This window comes from Ambystoma mexicanum, chromosome 1q, assembly GCF_040938575.1.
Source record: "Ambystoma mexicanum isolate Mex_15411 chromosome 1q, UKY_AmexF1_1, whole genome shotgun sequence".
Taxonomy (NCBI): domain Eukaryota; kingdom Metazoa; phylum Chordata; class Amphibia; order Caudata; family Ambystomatidae; genus Ambystoma; species Ambystoma mexicanum.
The window spans coordinates 639,988,417-640,007,182 of record NC_090922.1 but is presented as its reverse complement, the minus strand read 5'-3'; the positions used below and the strand labels follow the sequence as shown (position 1 = coordinate 640,007,182).

General features: G+C 44.8%; 1 protein-coding gene across 4 annotated transcripts in view; it reads left to right on the top strand.

Annotated features, from left to right (window-relative positions):
• The window catches only part of CAMSAP2 (calmodulin regulated spectrin associated protein family member 2), an 820,267-nt gene that overhangs the window by 389,274 nt on the left and 412,227 nt on the right, over positions 1 to 18,766 (top strand). For all 4 annotated transcript variants that reach the window (XM_069641228.1, XM_069641227.1, XM_069641226.1 and 1 more), the window contains exon 3: positions 16,377 to 16,538. In XM_069641228.1, coding sequence (XP_069497329.1) covers positions 16,377 to 16,538 — 162 coding nt within the window. The remainder of the gene's footprint in view (positions 1 to 16,376; positions 16,539 to 18,766) is intronic.

Genomic DNA, 18,766 nt, shown 5'->3' with positions numbered 1-18,766 from the left:
CCCCAAAAGGTGGGGCAGGACCCCCAATAGATGGTGCAGTAGGGTTTGCTGAGGTACAGGGAGGAGGTGCTTGGGGCTGGAGGGGGGGGGGTGTTTGGTGTTGTGGGAGGTTAATTTGATGACCTGTAAAATGTGGTCTAATTATTCAATAAAACATTCATTCTGTAGCATTTTTCCTGAGTTGCTCAGGGCTGGGTGAGGGTTTGGTACAATGCTTTACTACTTTGAAAAGGGCTTTGCTCCTGTTAGTCTGCCGCGATTGTGGTGGAGTAGTAAGCAGCATTAGCCTTGGTAATTAGAATCCTGCGGTTGGCACAGACAGATTTGAAACATATGTCCATCATAACATGTAATACACATAAATAGCACTAAAGTAAAGAACATACATGTGCATATCTGTAATCTGTTTATTTATCATATGTGTTCTCTGTCATTGATTTACCAAAAGGTGAAATGAGCTAGATAATATCTTTGGAGAAAATCGGTTTAGCATTGAATTATATAGTGTTTATTTCATTTGGGGAAGATATATATATATATATATATATATATATATATATATATATATATATATATATATATATATATATATATATATACACTCACACTCACACACACACACACTCTCTCTCTCTCTCTCTCTCTCTCTCTCACAGGCTGTGACGAATCAAGGTATTTCTATCCAGGTGGAGGCTAGGGAGGTGAGCCTGCTCCCCAAGACCCTCCTTAGGGGTCTGGGCAAGTGGGACCTCAATCCGGGTGACTCCCCCTCAGGGGACAAGGACTCCCATTCCAATGAGGAATTCCCTAGACCCAATACCCTATCTGCACATATATACTACCTGCTATACAGACTAATCTGTCATCCTTATGTTTGGCTTCAGTCATTGTTGGAATAAAACAGCCATGACAAGGAAAAGGCGATGTCTCTTTAAAATGAAACGTGTATATAACTGGGATGAGTAGCACTTGTGAGGAGAGAAAGTATTGCAAGAAGGGTAAGCCCCCATACGTGATTATGCCTTGGAGAGGCGGAGCAGAACAAACAACTTTTGGAAAGGTGAGGAATGCCAGAGGGAGGCGCTGGAGAACTGATTAATCCTGCAATGTGAGAACTGTTGCCCGAATGGGTAGTTAAGACCTGTGCAAGGTGGTGGCGCAACCATGACTCCTTTGTGGTGGGCGAGATGCCCCCCTAACAATGCCATGACCACTGGAGAAGGGAATACTGCCAGCTACCTGCAGCCCACACCCGTAGACAGAATTCTAAGTCAGAGGATCTGAGAACGCTACGCCAGCATACTTAGGCACAGAGAAGAGGAACCGAGAAGCCGAATACCCAAGTGTGTGCCCAGCCCTGTGAGGTTCCTCTGTGTCGGAAAAGGTACCGGGGAGAGGCGGGAGGGAAATGTATTGGGAGGAGAGACAACTCTCAAAGTCAGAAGTATGAAGTCGAACATTAAGTGAGCGGAATTGAATATATCTGAAATCAATTCAGAGCATGACAAACAATGCTGTTTGGGAAATATAAAGTGGAAGCAAATACCATGGAAGGAAAGGAGAAGCCTCCTGTTACTGAGACTTGGAGAGGAGAGAGCCCACTGCAATGAAGTGTAGCAAGTATTGTGAAATCAGACTGTCAAAGGAACAGAATCATAAAATAATCCAATACCAAGAACCCAGGAGAGAGGGAGGGGCGCGCTCATAATCTGGATACGGTCATACAAAACTTAAGGTTTGTGAAACCTCAAGAATACAATAGACATACAAGTACAGAACATAGTGTGAGAAGCTATCTATTTCAAGGGAAATTGTTGTAATGCAAGCATTAAAGAGAATGCAACGCCCACTAGAAGAGAGACGACCAGTAGAAGAGAGGCATTCTCTTGGTTTATTTTGAGTTATTCATATTAGTGGTAGGGTCCGGTAGAGTTACGTTTGGGACTGAGGACAAAATATACTTTTTGACTTCCTGACGACAGATGAGCACCTTTAGTTAATTTAGATAGGCAGGGCAATCCCTTCAGTAACAGGGAAAGATGGACCTTTTTCTTATATTTTCATTAAAGAAAGGTAACATGTCCTCCATGTGTCTGACTCCGTTCCTCACAAGGTTCAGTCTGCGTTGCGGAAATCTGATGCCGTTTCCAACACCATAATGCTTGTGAAAGTAATCTGCATCCATCATCCCAGTGATTTCCTGTCTGCTGCCCGATTTCTCTCTGCTACTGCCCTCTAGAGGCTGACACAGCACATGCAGACTGTGAAATCCCTTATTCTTCATCAGTAAGCTCCCTTCCCGCCCAGCAGTGAACATGCCCAATTAGTTGGAAAGCACACACAGCTGGAGCAATCCTCATAGGATTCGGTAGACATGCAGTCACTGTCAAACAGGCCCATATTTTATTTTTAAATCAGTCATCAATACCCTGAATAGATGAAAACTTTGGATCCATGTTTCACAGTGGGGCGAACCTAGTTCAGTCTGGTGTTATCTCATTCCAATAACCAAGACTCACTGTTTACTTCAGGGATGTCATTTGGAGGTCGCCAGGGGTCGCAATTACGACCCCTGGGGGCCACTGTTGCAACCAATGCGACTCCCTTGCGACCCCAACTTAAAACAAAAAAAGTTTGGAGAACAAAAAAAACACCCATTAGGATGAAGGCTGGGCTGGGGAGGCCCTCAGTATGGGCCAGAGCTGACATTGACATGTGGCACATGTCACATGCCACGTACGCTCGGCTTCCTTGCAGCTCACATACAGGAACCAGGAAGCTCTCGCAGCTTCCTGGTTCCTGTTTGTGAGCAGCACAGAGGAGCTGAGGGGGCCTGGAAGGGTGGACCGAAGCTGCAAGATAAAGGTAAGAAGGATTTTTTGTGTGTAATATGATGTGTGTTTTGCATGTGTGAAGTGCGTGTCAGATGTATGTATATGAATGGTGGGTGAATAAGTGATGTGTGATTTTGAATGTTCTGGGTGGGTTGGTGTGTGCCTGTGTAGAGAATGCCATCAGTGGTTGTAAGAGAAGTTGCGAGTGACTGGTGGGCGAATGAGGAGTGATGTGTGTTTTTGAATCTTCTGGGTGGGTGGGTGTTTACCTTTGTAGAGAATGCAATGAGTGGATGTAAGCGAAGGTTTGAGTGGCTGGTGGGTGAATGACAAGTGATGTGATGTGATTTGTGTTTTTGAATGTTCTGGGTGGGTGTGTGCCTGTGTAGAGAATGCAATGAGTGGATGCAAGAGAAAGTATGAGTGACTGGTGGGTGAATGAGAACTGATGTGATGGCGTGTTTTTGAATGTTCTGGGTGGGATGATGTGTGCACGTGTAGAGAATGCAATGAGTGCATGTAAGAGAAGGTGCGAGTGAGTGATTGGTGGGTGAATGAGCATACATGTGCTAGTCTGTGTTTGAATGTTCTAGGTGGGGTTTGGTGTGTGCCTGTGTGGTGAATCCAGTGTGAGTGTGAGAGATTATAGGTGAGTGACCGGTGGGTGAAAGGGTGCATGTTTGTGTAAGGCCCTAGGATACTGGGGATCACTGGAGCATTTTTGCCACATCCTTCATTGACATTGCATGTGTTACTGGTATTTTTGGGCAAAGACAAGTTTGTGTGTGCCATTCCCTGGCTAGACTGGCATTTTGGTGCAGTCAGTCTAGCCATTGCTTACTGTGGCATGACATTTATTACTCAGCATCTTTAAAAAAGCAAGCATAATAAATAGTGTTACCTCGCTCGACTGATGTTTTGGCATAGCGCCCTGTATATTCTTCACTGTAGCATGACTTTTTATTAACTGAGCATCTGTGATGAATCAAGCAAAATAAGTGTTCTTATGGGTCTAGACTGGCTTACATTGGAACCAGTTTGGACAGTTTTTTTTCTTTTGTGACATGTCACTGTTAATGGCCAAACCAACGGGAGTATGAACTTACATAGGAGTTCTGGCATATATTGGCAGAGGCAGTCTCATGCCCAGTGCCAGTAGTGATACTATAGAAAAACACCATAAAGGGAACATAAGTATTGTCTTATATGGGAATGGATGGGAATAGTCCCGGGAGGATAGCTCAGCCGCAACGTGCGCACCTTCGAAGTAAAACGACACGAAGCAACACAGGTTCGATCCCCGGGTCCGCGTTTAGAAACCTCTGGGTGTTTAAGCGCGTTATAAATAACGCAACTAAGACAAAAGAAACAATTACTCAATTAAAAAATAAACAGTTCCTGTAACAGCGCCTCGATGCCCGTGGGCTGTGTGAGCGCTTTAAAAATGCTGAAAAATAAAATAAATACTAGCATATGTTGGTGGAGCCAGCATGGAAATGTATGGGCACAGCCAGCATACAAATGTTTTATACTGGCATATATTGCAGGGACCACGATAATGCATTGGGAAATGCCCTGTGCACTTTTGGTGACTTGTATCTATTGTACTTCTTTTCATGATTTCCTGTACACCCTACAAAACCGATAGTTGGCCTTTTACCCACATTGTTGGCCTTTTACCGAAATTTTCCCAGAAAGTGTGCTTTGTAATGCACCATTTTAACCCATTATTCAAAACATTTACTCTGGGGAGGGAGAAGAATCCCCCGGGGCCCCACCAACCCATTTTAGTTAGGTTGGGCTCCCTCGCTATGCTCAGTTGCAATCACATACTTGTGGCAAATATTTACACCCGCCAAAAAAACAACTCCCCAGCCACCACTGGTGGCTGGTATATTTGTGGACCGGGAACCGCCCACTTCTCTCTGTTACGTTAAAGATTTAAGCTTTGATTGAGAAACATATTTACTTCTTTCACTTGCAGTAGTGCATGCCCCTGCAGCGGCATAATCATCATGGGCATTCTGCATACGTGGTGGTCCGGACCGGCCCGGGGTGTGGCGTGCCCTGTGCTTTAAGGAGCTTGGGAGGGCTCCCACAGCATGGCTCACAGGGGAGCTGCCAAATGTTGTGCTACGTCTTTGGGCACCACTGGATCTGACAAAGGGGTAGTGTACAGTGCGCACCTTGAAGGCTTCCAGTGAGTCCCCGGGTGAGAAACAACTCGTGGGTGTTTTCAATTTTAAATAACTTTGTGGTGTTATGCATTTGATATTACACTAAATGGTGTTTTATTTTTTAAATCCTCTGGCGCCCTCTATTACGCTAAGATAATAGAAACGATGGGGGTGGTCTTGGGTATATTGAAAGAACCTTTCCCAGGTAGTATATTCCAGCAAAGATAACATTATCAGGTGCACTCCCCTCGCTACACTCAGATCAGTCTAATAGGTTTCTTCTATCGGAGCATATATAAGCATTCATTATGAAATAGTCTCTCTCGGTATGGGGATCTCCTGGACACTCTTGAGAGAGAATTGACTTGATCCATATAAAAATAGGAATGAATGCTGAATCCACCATCAATATCCTTATCATATATCGCCTTCCGTCCATAAAGGTAAACCTGGCTGAGTCCATTAGTAGCTTTTTGCTACCAATACTGAAACCTGCCTCACGTTTCATTATTCTGGGTGATGTTAATTACTGGCTGGTCGAAGACATTGATCAATCTGCAAAGAGCTACAACAGTCTACCGATCTTGGCTTTGTACAACACATGTAAACACCTACCCATGTCTTGGGGGAGACACTGGATTGGTTGGCGATCCTTAATACAATCTGCGGTAACGTATGTACCATGCCATGTCCTGGTCTGACCATTTCTTTGTGCACTTTCTACTCTCTGTCCTGTTCCCTGTGAAAGCAAGAAATAAGCAGACAGGTTGCTTGTCACGAAACTTAAAACGTCTCACTATAAACAGTATTGAACCTTTACTCGATAAGTCCCTTAATTTTCTACAGAGATATCGCTTCAGGTCATGTCTACCGCCTTGACCAAAAATATCTTATATCACAGACTCGTTAGCTCCTTTGAAGCAAAAAAGGCAAAATAAAGAGGGAAACAAAAAGCAAACCATTGTTCTCGGATGAACTGCGAAGCCAAAAAACTCTGACCATGAAAGCCTTTAATTCCTGGAAACTATTCCCTAGCCCCGACCTGCTAATAAGCTATAAAAACTTAGTAAGGGCGTATAGACTCTCTATTCTTGAAGCAAAAAGTATTTTCATAATGTTCGAATTACCAATGCATAGTCCGATACTAGGGACATTTTTAAGATACTGAAAGAACAGGAGACTGTCCCTCCCACCGCAGACCAACTACTGATTAAAGACAAAAACTGGTACTTATCCAAGATGGCCTTCAAAACAAACTGCTCAATATTAGGACTACAATGTTAGAAAAAAAGAATGTGCTTCTGCCATTTGAGCTCAAGGAGCCTTTTCAGCCCTGTGGTCCCTCCTTTCAACTTTTACCTCATATCAGAGTTAGCCTTGACAAAAATTATCGAACAGGTGAAAGCAACCCACTGCAGAGGGGACGCATGTTCTTCTATGATAATTCAAACTTGCACCCCTCGTCTATTAAAAGCAGTCTGTACATTTATCAACGTCTCCTTGAAGGAGGGCAAGGTCCCTGAGGACCTCAAACAAACAACGGCCACCCCCATACTTAAGAAACCAGGGTACTTGGGGACAACCCCTTGAATGATCTCCCTATTTCTAATACCCCATTTTTACTTTAAATTTTGGATAGGGTCGCTTATAGTCAGATTGCGGAGCACCTGGATCAGTATCCTATTTTACATTCTCATCAATCTGGGGTCAGGAAAAAATTTGGAACAGAGACATCACCCCTTGAGTTAAAGTCAAGACCTCTTGCTCAGGAGGACAGGGGCGCTCTCTCCCTCGTAATCTCTCTGGATCAATCTGCCACGTTCAACTTGATCAAACACTCCACTCTGATTTCTAGATTAAAGGAGGTTGCCAACTTTTTTGGATACAGTGGCTGCTTGGATTGCCTCTTTTTTGGAGCACAGATGCAGCAGAGTCTGCTTGGACGTTGCCGAAGCCTCCCCCATTCCAGTGCTCTTCGGTGTCCCACAAGGGGCTAGTACATTCCCTTGTCTGTACAATCTATTCATGGCTCCCTTCTTCTTCATGCTAGAGGAGGAGGGGGTTATGTTTTCTAATTACGTGGACTACACACAATGTGTTGTCCCCCCTATCTGGCTGCCATGTGCAGGATGAACAGGAAACAAACAGAATATTCAACCTTATAGAGAAGTGGATGTTGGAAAACTATTTAGATCTAAATAGGGGTAAGACTGAACTTTTGATAGTGGGTGGCCCAGCCTCTTTGCGAAAACAGAACCAGGCATACAGCTCATTAAAACTAGGTGATAACATCATTACCCCTGTCTGAAACAGAAATCTTGGGAGTCACTCTCGACCAGACTCTGTCAATGAGAGCTCACGTAACTACTGTTGTATCTGCATCGGTATACTACGTCAATCTTCTTTCACATCTTAGGCCCCCTATTACTCAGGCAAGTGCTGAAACCATTGCTAGAGCTATAATAGGGGCCAAGATATAGTCAAATCCAGGGTGCTTGTCATTACATTTAATATGCAGACTACGACAGATGCTACCATATCTGCAGACATATATCAATGATCATGTCAATAACGGGGCATTGAGATCTTGCACCCAGAATGATCTTCTCCAACCCAGATGCAGAACATCGAAAGCCAAGAATGGCACTGTCTTCCTGATAGCGCCCAAACTCTGGAACCAGCTGCCGGGAACAATGAGAAGTCCAAGCTCTTTACAAGTTTTTAAGAGAGACCTGAAGACCCTGCTTTTCACCTGATGTGGGGCTATGTTATCCACCGAAGGCCGCTCTTAGCCTCTGTTCTCGGTAGCAGAAGACTTACCCACTTTTGTTTAATGTTTGTTAGTCCTGTCCTGTCTGCGCCTTTATGCCTGAGGGTCCACAGTGTGCATTACAAATAATGTAATGTAGTGGTAGTAGACTCATAAATACATTTATAACCAGGGAATTCTGTTGATACTAAATCCTGGTCAATGATTACAATTTCAGGCCTTGATCGCGTAGCATTTTTCTCCTGGTTAAACGGCAGTGCACGCCTCCCCAGGTCAGTGCTTTTTTGGCTTGGTAACACATACTTTTGTGTCCATTGATCTATAGATGTTTCATACACTAGCTATAATCTGCGTTACACATTTCAGTTACCCTGTTAGAAATACTACATTATGTATATTTTACATATAGACCCCATGTCGAATCTGGAAAATGGCATTCCCCGGATGTGTAATCGTGGACAAATCGTGCCTCCCTCTGTGCCTCAGTGCTTATATCTGGCTGAAATGAGAGCACCTGGAAACACAGGTGCTAGATGCATCTAAATAATCTCAAGGTTGTTTGCCATCACTTCCTGTGATGTCACTTTGAGGTTGGGTCAAATCACACCACTTCCTGTGATGTCATCAGGGGGTCAAGGGTCAAGTGATGTCACTTCTGCTACCCCTGGCAGTTCTCTGTTTCTCATCTTTGCTTCTGTTTGTAGCCCAAAAAACATACTGGTAGTAATCAGAGTGGTTAGAAAGCCACGCTCTGTTCTTTTCTCGCCTACACTGCTCATCTTTTTGGTTATTAAGTATTCTCTTTTCATCTTTTAATAGCTACAGAGTGTTGTTGCATATGAAAGAAATGTTTGTAGCCTCTTCAAGGTTTCCGATTTTATTTTCATGCCACCAGGCAAGACCCAGCTTTCTTTCATTCTCGCTGTGTGTAAAGTTGCCAAAGGCTTGCCAGTGCTGCAAGTGGGTTTGAGCATCAAAAATGATAGTGATCACATAAGGATGGCTTTTTGGTTCCTTGGGCAAACACCGCTCTTACATGGTTAAGTGGAAAGGCTGATAGGGACTGCGGTCCTTGGCAAAGTAATACAGCGTTGGTATTATTGTCGAGGGCATAATGAAGACATTCCATTGACCGGGGGCATAATGTCCGGTTTCATTGGGGCCGGGGAAGGGTTATAATGCAGTATTAGATGGGTGCGAGTTATTTAGCATAGTTGTATTAAGAGGTATCTTTTCCCGCTGATCTTTATTTAAGCGAACTGCGTTCGGGCTCAATTCTGATGCATTATGTTAAAAGGTGAAAGTAGCGAACATGTATAGTACACACCACATTCTTATTTTGGCAGGAATGTAGTGCTATGACACAGTACCTGCCATGTCAGACGTTTCTACTGTAGCAACTGCTAACTGACATGTTTAGCATGACAATTGCACCCTAGAATTGTTTTCACACCGAATTGCAGTGGGATTGCTGCACAAATGTAACCTTTTGGCCTTGGGGCAAGTACAATGTAGTGGCTCATGGTGTAGTGGCCCAAAACTACAATGCAGCGGCCCCAACGTCTACAGCAAGAAACTAAATACCAATCTCATCCCCCATACACATTCTCGAAACATGACCTCTAGATATATATTCAGTGAAAAAACCTTACTTGAAGTGACATTAACGTGCCGACTTAATGCAACAAAACCCCTGACATTGTGTCGATGCTGGAAGCTATGCCACCGTAACTGAAAGCTGAGCCTCCCATTGCGCTGCTCCTAAGCACACTGCCATCACTGGTGACGTCAATGACCTCACTGGTACAGTGGATCTCACATGAAAGTAAAGGATGCAACATTTTAAAGACATATTTCTTAATCTAAAATAGATTAGGGACTCAAGTGCTTGTTTGCAATGAAAGCGCATCCAGCATTTGTTTTCCGATTTATTCCTACCAGTACCCTCTGCAACAGGTTATGAAAAGCTGCTAGAGATTCACTTCATAGTCATTTAAGTAATACCTGAATTTTCCATTGTTCAGCACTTTTGCCAACTGTGCATGAAAGTTGCCACCACAAACAATCCAACAGCCATTACTATAACCATCATAGAGTAAAATCTGTAGGTGCTATTTGGGGTGCTAGTGAACACTTTTTTTAACTGACCCACAGTGATCAAGAAATGTACCACAACAAAGGGGAACCATTATTTCAAGGTGAAACCGAGACCAAACTAATTCTCTGCCTTTGATACAGTCAATCATGCCACCCTTATAAATCGTCTCTGTGATACCCTTGGCATCACAGACCTGGCACTGGACTTGTTGACCTCCTTCTTCTCTAACCGACAATCCCAGGTTCAACTGGGCCCTTTTCTCTCCTCTATCACACTCTCCACCTGTGATGTCTCTCAGGGCTCTATCCTCTCACTGTGACTCTTCAACATCTACCCTGCCCCTCTTGCCCATTTCATCTCTTCCTTCTTTCCTCACTTCCAGTGTTATGCGGAAGACACGCAGCTCTCCTTCAAGATTCCCTCCACTGCCTCCTCTTCTTCCTGTCTCATTCCAGACTGTCTGACTGCTATTCAGGCATGGTGTGCTGCTAACAATCTCTGCCTTAATGCCAGTAAGACTGAGATCTTTTTTATTGGGCCGTCCTCCATGGGCCCCCTCCCCTCACCCTCTTGTGAGGTAAAAAACCTTGGTGTCATCTTTGACTCCTCTCGCTCTCTTTCTCTCCCCACTTAATGGACCTTGCCAAGAAGGACCACTTTCAGCTGCACCTCCTCAGAGGCATTCTCCCTTTCCTCACCATCCCCCAGAAACTCGATGTCTCCAGAGCTCTGGTCCTCCCTAGACTACTGCAACAGCCCCTTCATCAATCTTCCCCTTTCCTCCCTCCTCCCTCTTCAACTAATCCAGAATAGGACTGCAAGACTTACCCTTGTCCTCAAGCCAGCCCAAGGACTGCATTGCTCCAGTCCTAAAATCTCTCCACTGGCTCCCTGTTACTACAGTATCATGTTCAAGGCCCTCTGCATCATCCGCAAGGATTTCTGGGGCCTGAGACCCCGCTACATCCAACTCTCTATCCCAAAGTACATCCCTGCTAGAGCCCTTCGATTTTCTAGTTCCGACTCTCTGCAGATAAGACATTTCTCTAAGCAGAGAGTGGCGGGTTGAGGGGGGTTTAGATTCTCACTTCTGCAGAAACCTCCCTCCGGATTGGCCACCCTGCCCCTCTGTCTAGAGCTTAATCTCCTTAAGTTCCAGATGCTTCTCAAGACCCTCCTTTTATTCTTCTTCCTTCCCTCTCACCCTCCCTTGCTAATGTCCCCTAAGCTGCGTTTTGAGTGGCTTCCTGGTTCCTTCTGATTCATACAGGGCACCAAGCCCTTCTCGCCCAGTCTACCCCAGCACCTCGGTCTCCCCCGAGCCCCCCTCCAAACCTGCACTTGCCCTACCAGGCTCCTTCTCCCTGTACTGCCTGGCGGGGCCTGCACCTCTATTGATCCCATGCAGCTCCGTCCTCGCACTTAGCTGTGGTCCTTCATTCCATGCACTCTCTGCATTCCCCTGACCCTTTTCCACTTGGCCGCGCCTTAGTACTTGCCTAGCCGAGGGGCCCTTCCTCTCAACCCCCCCCAGGATTTGCATGCTCTCCCCTCCGACCTGCACTAGCATTAGCACATTCCACTCTGAGCAGCACTTTCCCCAATTCCCAACTTCCCTGCACTTCTTGTTACTGAACTTGCACGATCCAATTGACAGAAAGCCAAGTAGGACCCTTTTGCTATTCTTCATCCCTGTTCTCCCCAGCCCTCTTTTATTTATTTAATTGTTTTTTATAGCGTGCCACATACCGTACCGGAGTTTGATTTCTAAGTGCGGATCCGGGATTCAAACCTCTGTTGCTCTGCTTGGTCTTGCTTCCCAGACCTGCACGTTGTCCCTGTGCTATCCTCCGTTTTGTCTTGTTGCGCCTTGAAACACCATTTCTGTATAGGCGCATTATAAGTACCCAATAAATAAATAAAGATAGGGACACATTACTTCCTCAGCCACAAGGAATCGTGATAAACTGCTGAGGATCGTAACAGACAATTTATGCATGGTCTGCAGCGGTGCCAACATTACCACCTCACGGTCACAGTCGGTCAGTTAGTCATTTGCATTGCCTGTGGGTGGTTTGAATATGCACCTGGGACCTAAGCTCTTCTCCCTTTCATTCACTGTTGGCTGCAAAGGCACTTTCGCAACACTGTTGCAATTAGTAGGAGTGCCTCACACCGAAGTTGAGCAGACCTTGCAGCACTCTGTTCCTTGCAGGCAGGCTGGATTCTGAAGGATTTCTATCTTTTTTCATTTTATTTTTACATATTGCAGCCTGGCCCGGGGAGCAACAGCTCTACCAGTCTGGGGGTGGAGGGGACATTACCCCTTTGCCCTCCTTCACAGCCTGCCCCTGAACATAGAGTGGCTCTTATTATTGCACAAAAGTACAAAACCTCTGGAAAATAATGACATTGGGCCGAGTTCAGAGGTAACCACGCCGCTATTTGCGGCATGGCTGCCTCCGAACTCGTCCAAACTCCGGCCTGGTGAATGGAGTAATTACCGGTCCATTCCAAGGTCGGAGGGACCGGTAATTCCCCATTCACCAGGGCCATTCCCCATTCCCATTTGAGCCCCCATTAACCATTGACCATTAACCCTTACCGTCCCACTCGGAATGAAGCCCATTGTTTTGTAATATGTGAGAAACCTGAAGGTATTCTCCCTCCTATTCACCGTGTATCCTCTGCAAATGTGGCCAGGGAAAGGCCATCACTCTTGGAACCCAGCCCTGGGGGCGAACATGCAAGGGAGGATTACCTGGGTGGAGGGTCCTTGGGGATTGGGAACAGAGTGCCGAGTGGTGAGACATGGTATTCCCCTTTTCCTAATATAGAATGACCCTCCCTGGCCTTAGCCTTCATGGGCTATGTTCACGCATGCCCTATCGCTCCTTGTGAATGCCTTCCAAGTACTGAGAAGAGGAAGAGGCAGCTAGGAGCAATGCACACTTCCTATGACCAACACCACTCTAGTACTGAGGCGAAGAAGAGAGGTGCAAGTATAGGCAATACTGAAGGTCAGGCATGTCACATTATTTGGGCTCATTATAGCCAGGCAATTCCAGATAGCAGCCCACACCTGAGACCCTTTAATAGGGTTTAGGTGTATAAAGGAAAGAGAGACAGCTATGTGAGTAGAGAAGGGAGAGAAGGAGAAGGAGAGCCCCGTGTTGGGAAAAGACTAGAAAGTCGAGACGCCGGCAACAGTTCCCAGGAGATCTGCAAGAGGGACTTTGCAGGACCGGGAGCCTTCACATTGGGAGGCAGGCAGCAGGCACTGCCATACAGCAGGGGAACGAGAAAGTTGTCCGCATCCCAAGCCCGAATGCAGCTGGAGCTGTGTAAGCTGGCGGGATCAGAGGGGTCGCAGATCATGGGCGGAGCAGAGCAGAGAAGCCGGCATATGTGAGGATATGTGCCTGGCGAAGTGTAGACTGCTCCTCCCTCCGGAGAAGACAAGCAGGAACAGTGGAAGTCGTCGTATGGAGCCACGAAGAACAAGTACGTTTCAGAGGACACTGGGGGAACCGGAGCGCTCCGAAGGGTACGCAAATCAGCAGCGGTCCGAAAGCACAAGTGAGTGCGAATTCTATTGAATGCCAAACTAAATGAAAATGGCTTTTTGAATGAAACCACATATTGAATACCAAACTAAGTGAGAACTCCTATTTAATTACGAACAAATGATATTGAGTATCATACGAACACTTGAAAGTTAAATTGACAAATTGTTAATGTCCAATTGTTTATCAACCAGTGAACAAATACTTAATTATTCGAGTGATAGCAAATGGCAAATTGAACAAATGCTTAGGTATTCCAACTACAAATGTGAGGCAACAGCTTTGTGAACAGTACTACAAGTGGCAAAGTTAACAAATACTTAAGTATTTGAATTACAACGTTTGAAAGATTTCTAATCTTATGGCAAAGCAAAGACTGATGAAGAAAAGGGTTACACTGGCCAAAAGGAAATATAAGTGTGAAAAACAAAAGCGCTAGGCAGAAGAGCTTATGAGGGGCTAAAACAAATCCAAGGAGATACTTATGGTTTTGTGACCTGTAATGGGTGGACTGAGCGGTCTGACAACTGTGCCTAGGCCAGCAAGCTCTCTATTATAAAGATTCTTTATTTTTTATTTTATTTGAAATTTATAAAGCGCTTTAAGCCAGGATCACAGTCACCCTGAAGCGAGCCGAGCAGAAGCATAGGGTTCCTGGGTGCGTGACCTGTAATGTCTGGACCGTGCAGTCTGATAACTGTGCCTAGACCAGGGAACCTGAAAGGATGACCAGCAAAGGACTTTGGACCTCATCACAAATTGGGCAGTAGCCCTTAAATATGGCGGTAATGCTAATACTGCCTTTTTTAAGGGCTGTGTCTATTATAAATTGGATGAAAAGTTTGGAGTTTTACCTTCAGCTTTTTTCTGGAGGTAAAAACCCTGCTTTCCACTTGTTTATTGTCCATTTTCGGCACTATTACCACCGGTGCAATTACCGCTGGCAGTAACAGCGCGGGGAATGGGAACTTACTGCAGTACCGCTACTAGGGATCCGGCACCAATAGCCCCGGACCGAGTACCTGAGCGCTGGGATACTGCCCAACACCTGATGAGATCTATTGTAAGTAAACCACTGAAAACTGTGAACTACTTGATAAGGCAAGCCAGGAGGCAGCTCAAGTGAACCAGTTGTTTTGCTACGTTGAACATTGAACAAATGACTTTAGAATAAGTACCACATTTGGAATCTTGGGGAAGGGAACCCTGTGATTCGAAAGGACTTAGAAGCTTTATCTTGGGGAAGGGAAAACCTAAAGATCATCTTTTTGTGTGAACTGTATCATATTAAACTTGGGGAAGGGAACCTCTATGCCTGGTTGGACATCGGTGAAACAAACAGCCATTGGAACTGTACTGAGCCTGAAGTGGAAGCCAAGCTGAGAGCAGCTGAGACTGTACTTTTGAACACTATTATAGTAAAGATGAATCCCACACTTTGTTTGTTTATTTCTAGATGTGAGGGCAAGCATAGTTTTTTTTTTGGACAGAGAACTTTGATTTTGACTAATAGACACAGACTTTCCTTTAGGCAAGAGAAATCCCTACCTTAGTTATAGGGCAAGGTAGACCTTAAGCTCTTAGAGACTTGAATTCTGCTGTCTGCGTCATCTCTTGATACCATGCCTGTCTCACAAATAGTATAATGTGCTTGAAAAAATCAGAAAAATGTCATTATGCTCACCTCGTTCACTGATCAGCCACATCCAAAAGATTATGCAAATGGAACCCGCTGCACAGACACGTTCACTGTGGCTCAGCACCACAGTAGGCTGAGTGCTGCACCCGCTTGGGAAGAGGATGCTGAGCACAGATTGAAAGAAGGCACGTGCGTGGCGTCAGAAGCTAATGTGCCTATCCCAAGCTCGGCCATATTGATGTAAGGTAGCTAGCTCATTGAGTCCCGTTTTTTTCTTTGCATTCTAGTATCGGCAGTCCTGTTTTTTGTTGTTGTTTTGGTTGAAGTATAACTACACAGAGAAGAATACAAATATAAAACCATGTGCAACTTTGAGACCAATGTGGAAATAAAACTTAAATGAAAGTTTTCCTTGTTACAAGTATTAAGGCTTCTTAAGTAGGATGAAGATTAGTTTTATGTTCGCTGAGGAACTGGGTTGGAAAGCATGACACAAAGGAAGCATTAATGTTGCTGCTGGAGTAGATTTTTCATTCTAGACTGCTAAGCTTCTTATGAAATCAATTTTCCAGGCCCGAATCTGAGGCTTATAAGAGAGAAAACCTGCACTCCTTCATCGCAAAGCAGAAAGGCTACTATAAGTACTATGCACGCTTGACATTGCTCTGTGTCTGCTCTTGCATTGATCAACGGTGGCTACAAAGTATCTGTCAATAAAAAATAAAACTGTTCTGATGCGTGTGCGCTTGAGGGTCTGGGAATCCCTGCAGCTCTGAAAGTAGAACACAGCCCAAACAGTCTCTCTATCCTACCCAAGGGTAAAAAGAAAATGCCCATCAAAAGGAATGGCACAAGGGATAATTATATTGACAATGATATACATTTTATATATATTTAACTGTGACAATAAGAGGGTACATGCTAAATGTATCATGGTGGAGAAACAGCACCAGTATTCTAATCATTGTTAGATGGTTTGGGAAAATGCATTATTAAAGAGTGGATTAGTTTCTTTCTCTTCCTTTGTTGACGAACACATAGTCTAACCCAACTGCTCTGAAAGAGGCATGCCGGTTTAGCTAGTAACTTTCATTGGCTTTATTCTGCTAATTTGAACAACTGTGTATAGACTGCATGCCGCCTCTTTGCGAAATTGAGAACTGACGGATCGCACCAGGTTTCATACAGAGTTGGGAAATTGCAAGGAATGTGTTTGGTGCTGTTAGTGATTACCATTTCAGCGATTCTGCAAAACAAAGGTTCATGTTTCCTCTCAATCTTTGTTTCCCCAGAGCGCTCACTTGGCCATGATAGACACCCTGATGATGGCATACACGGTGGAGATGATCAGCGTTGAGAAGCTTCTGGCATCGGCTCAGCAGTATTCACCCTACTTCCAAGACTCAGATCTGCCATATGATATTGAGGATGCTGTCATGTATTGGATTAACAAGGTGAGATAAAAACACTTTTTATATAATATTTCATACATGGGGGGCTTCCAGCCTTTGGCTCTCCAGATATTTTGGACTGCAACCCCCACCAGCCGTTGCCAGAATAGTCAATGGCGGGCGATCATGAAAGTCATCATCCAAAACATCTGGAGAGCTACAGGTTGCAGACCTCGCCCCATTAGCCAAATTGATAGCAAGCAATACATCAAGAAATGTCGTCAGTAAAATCCTTAATCAAGCATGTGACGCAAAGTAGCACCTACATTATTTTTTCCAAAAATACCAGCAAAGGTTTGTTCTAGTGAAGGACAGCAAGACCACACAGCCTTAGCAATCATAAGAGCCCAAACTGATTACAGCGGTATGCTGTACCGCTGCATCCTAAGAAATGTAATGCACAGACGCCACAAATCTCAAAAGATATCAGCAATAAAGTCCTTCTGTTGCCTAAGTTAACAGCCATGTCTCCGGTCCTCTGAAACCATCAATTGCAGGAAGTGCAGAATCACATACCGTACTGCACCCATCTACTAAACAGGAAAACCCAAATATTTGTCCACGCCTGACATACGATCGGTAACGCATTCATAAATAATAATCACAAGCAACAACAAAACAGCCATTGGGAGAATCTTGAGCGTCCTAGACTCTTCCTGAGTAATTTGTCACAGAATTTGAAATTTAAACGCCACCCACCTACTTACCCATCCTACAAATGTTTCTGTTGAAATCATGAGCCACAGCAACTCTTGGATTGGAATGGAAAAAAAAAAAAATAATTCTGGCTTGTCTTTTAAAATCTATGGGCTTATATTCTTGCATCACAAGTCATGTGCAGCATAGGCCTACTGTACTTCAGTGCGTTTTCATACTTTTTGTTTTTCTATTGCAATATTGTTTTTGGATCTTTCACTCGTACAGGATCATGGGACTCGCTCAAATTCAAATCTTTCATGCCGTCCTCTCTATCTCCACATTGTACATAATTTACCTAAAAGTTATTCCACTGGTGTCGCAGGAGAATGGGCCTGGTTGGTCCCTTTATAATATGTAGTGTTATTCTGAATGTCGTTGTACATTCAAGTCAATGAAGATTACTAAGGCTTGCCACTAATCCCCAGTGGTTTAGGGGTTGCGATTAAGTAAGGTGTGTGATGAATCCGATGGAGTCATCACTGATTTCCCGGTAGTGACCTCCTCCCATGTGGCCAGGGGATGGGAGCTGCTACCTAATCAGGAATCTGGGGGCGGCTACGTGAAGGAGGATCACATGGGAGGGGGAAGACAATCTCAGGGCTATATCATGACTTCATCGGGTGAGACATGGTATCCCCATTTTCTCTTGAAAAAAACCCTCCCATATCTAATACCCTCATGGCCTTTTGTTATAAACCCACTCCTTCTAACATGAAGAATAGGGCGATCACCCTCTCCAGATCCACTTACCAATTCAACCAAGATTCATTCACCATTTAAAACTATTGAAATTGTTTATTCAAGTTTTCCGGATCAAATCCCAAAACTGGACTTCCTTTCCCAGAATGACCAAAATGCTGAGACGAGGAAGAGGAATCGAGTAAGGCCACAAGCGCAGTGACCATTCTAGTGGTTGCTCGTACACACCTGTGCCCGGGAAGTTTAAAAGGCAGGTGAAGCAGGGAATCGATGTCTGCTGCTGGTGGAAGAGAGCTGTGTCTCTCCGTGAGGTTGAAGAAACGGAAAAACTATTACTGGTGTGGTGGAGCCAGGCGGCTCACCAGCTAAGAAGAAAATGGCTGCTGCACGATAAAGACATGCTGCAGGAATGCCAGGAGCCAACGAGAGACTCCTGGGCATTCGCAGGTGACAGAGAAGCAGCTCTTTACTTACCAGAGCCTGGAACAAAGCAGACGTGTGAAGTGGAAGCCGCAAGAGCCGAAGACACCAAGAGTAAGCGGTCGTGGGAAGGAAGCAGACGGACACTCTTCTCTGGTCGACACAGGAGATTACTGGAACACCAGCAAGAGCCGGTGAGTCCACCCTGGGGCAATGGGGACCCCAAGGCACCCACTGCCCCCAGGGCGTATGAACAGCAAGCAAGCAATAGAGAAAGAACGAGAGAGAAAACATAATGGACTTAATATTAAAAGGGGAATTAAGTTGCGAACAAAACCCTTACAAGCAGATGAATATAAATTGTGCGGACATAGGAGAAACCAGAACCGGAAAATATATCCGGAGGACAGATT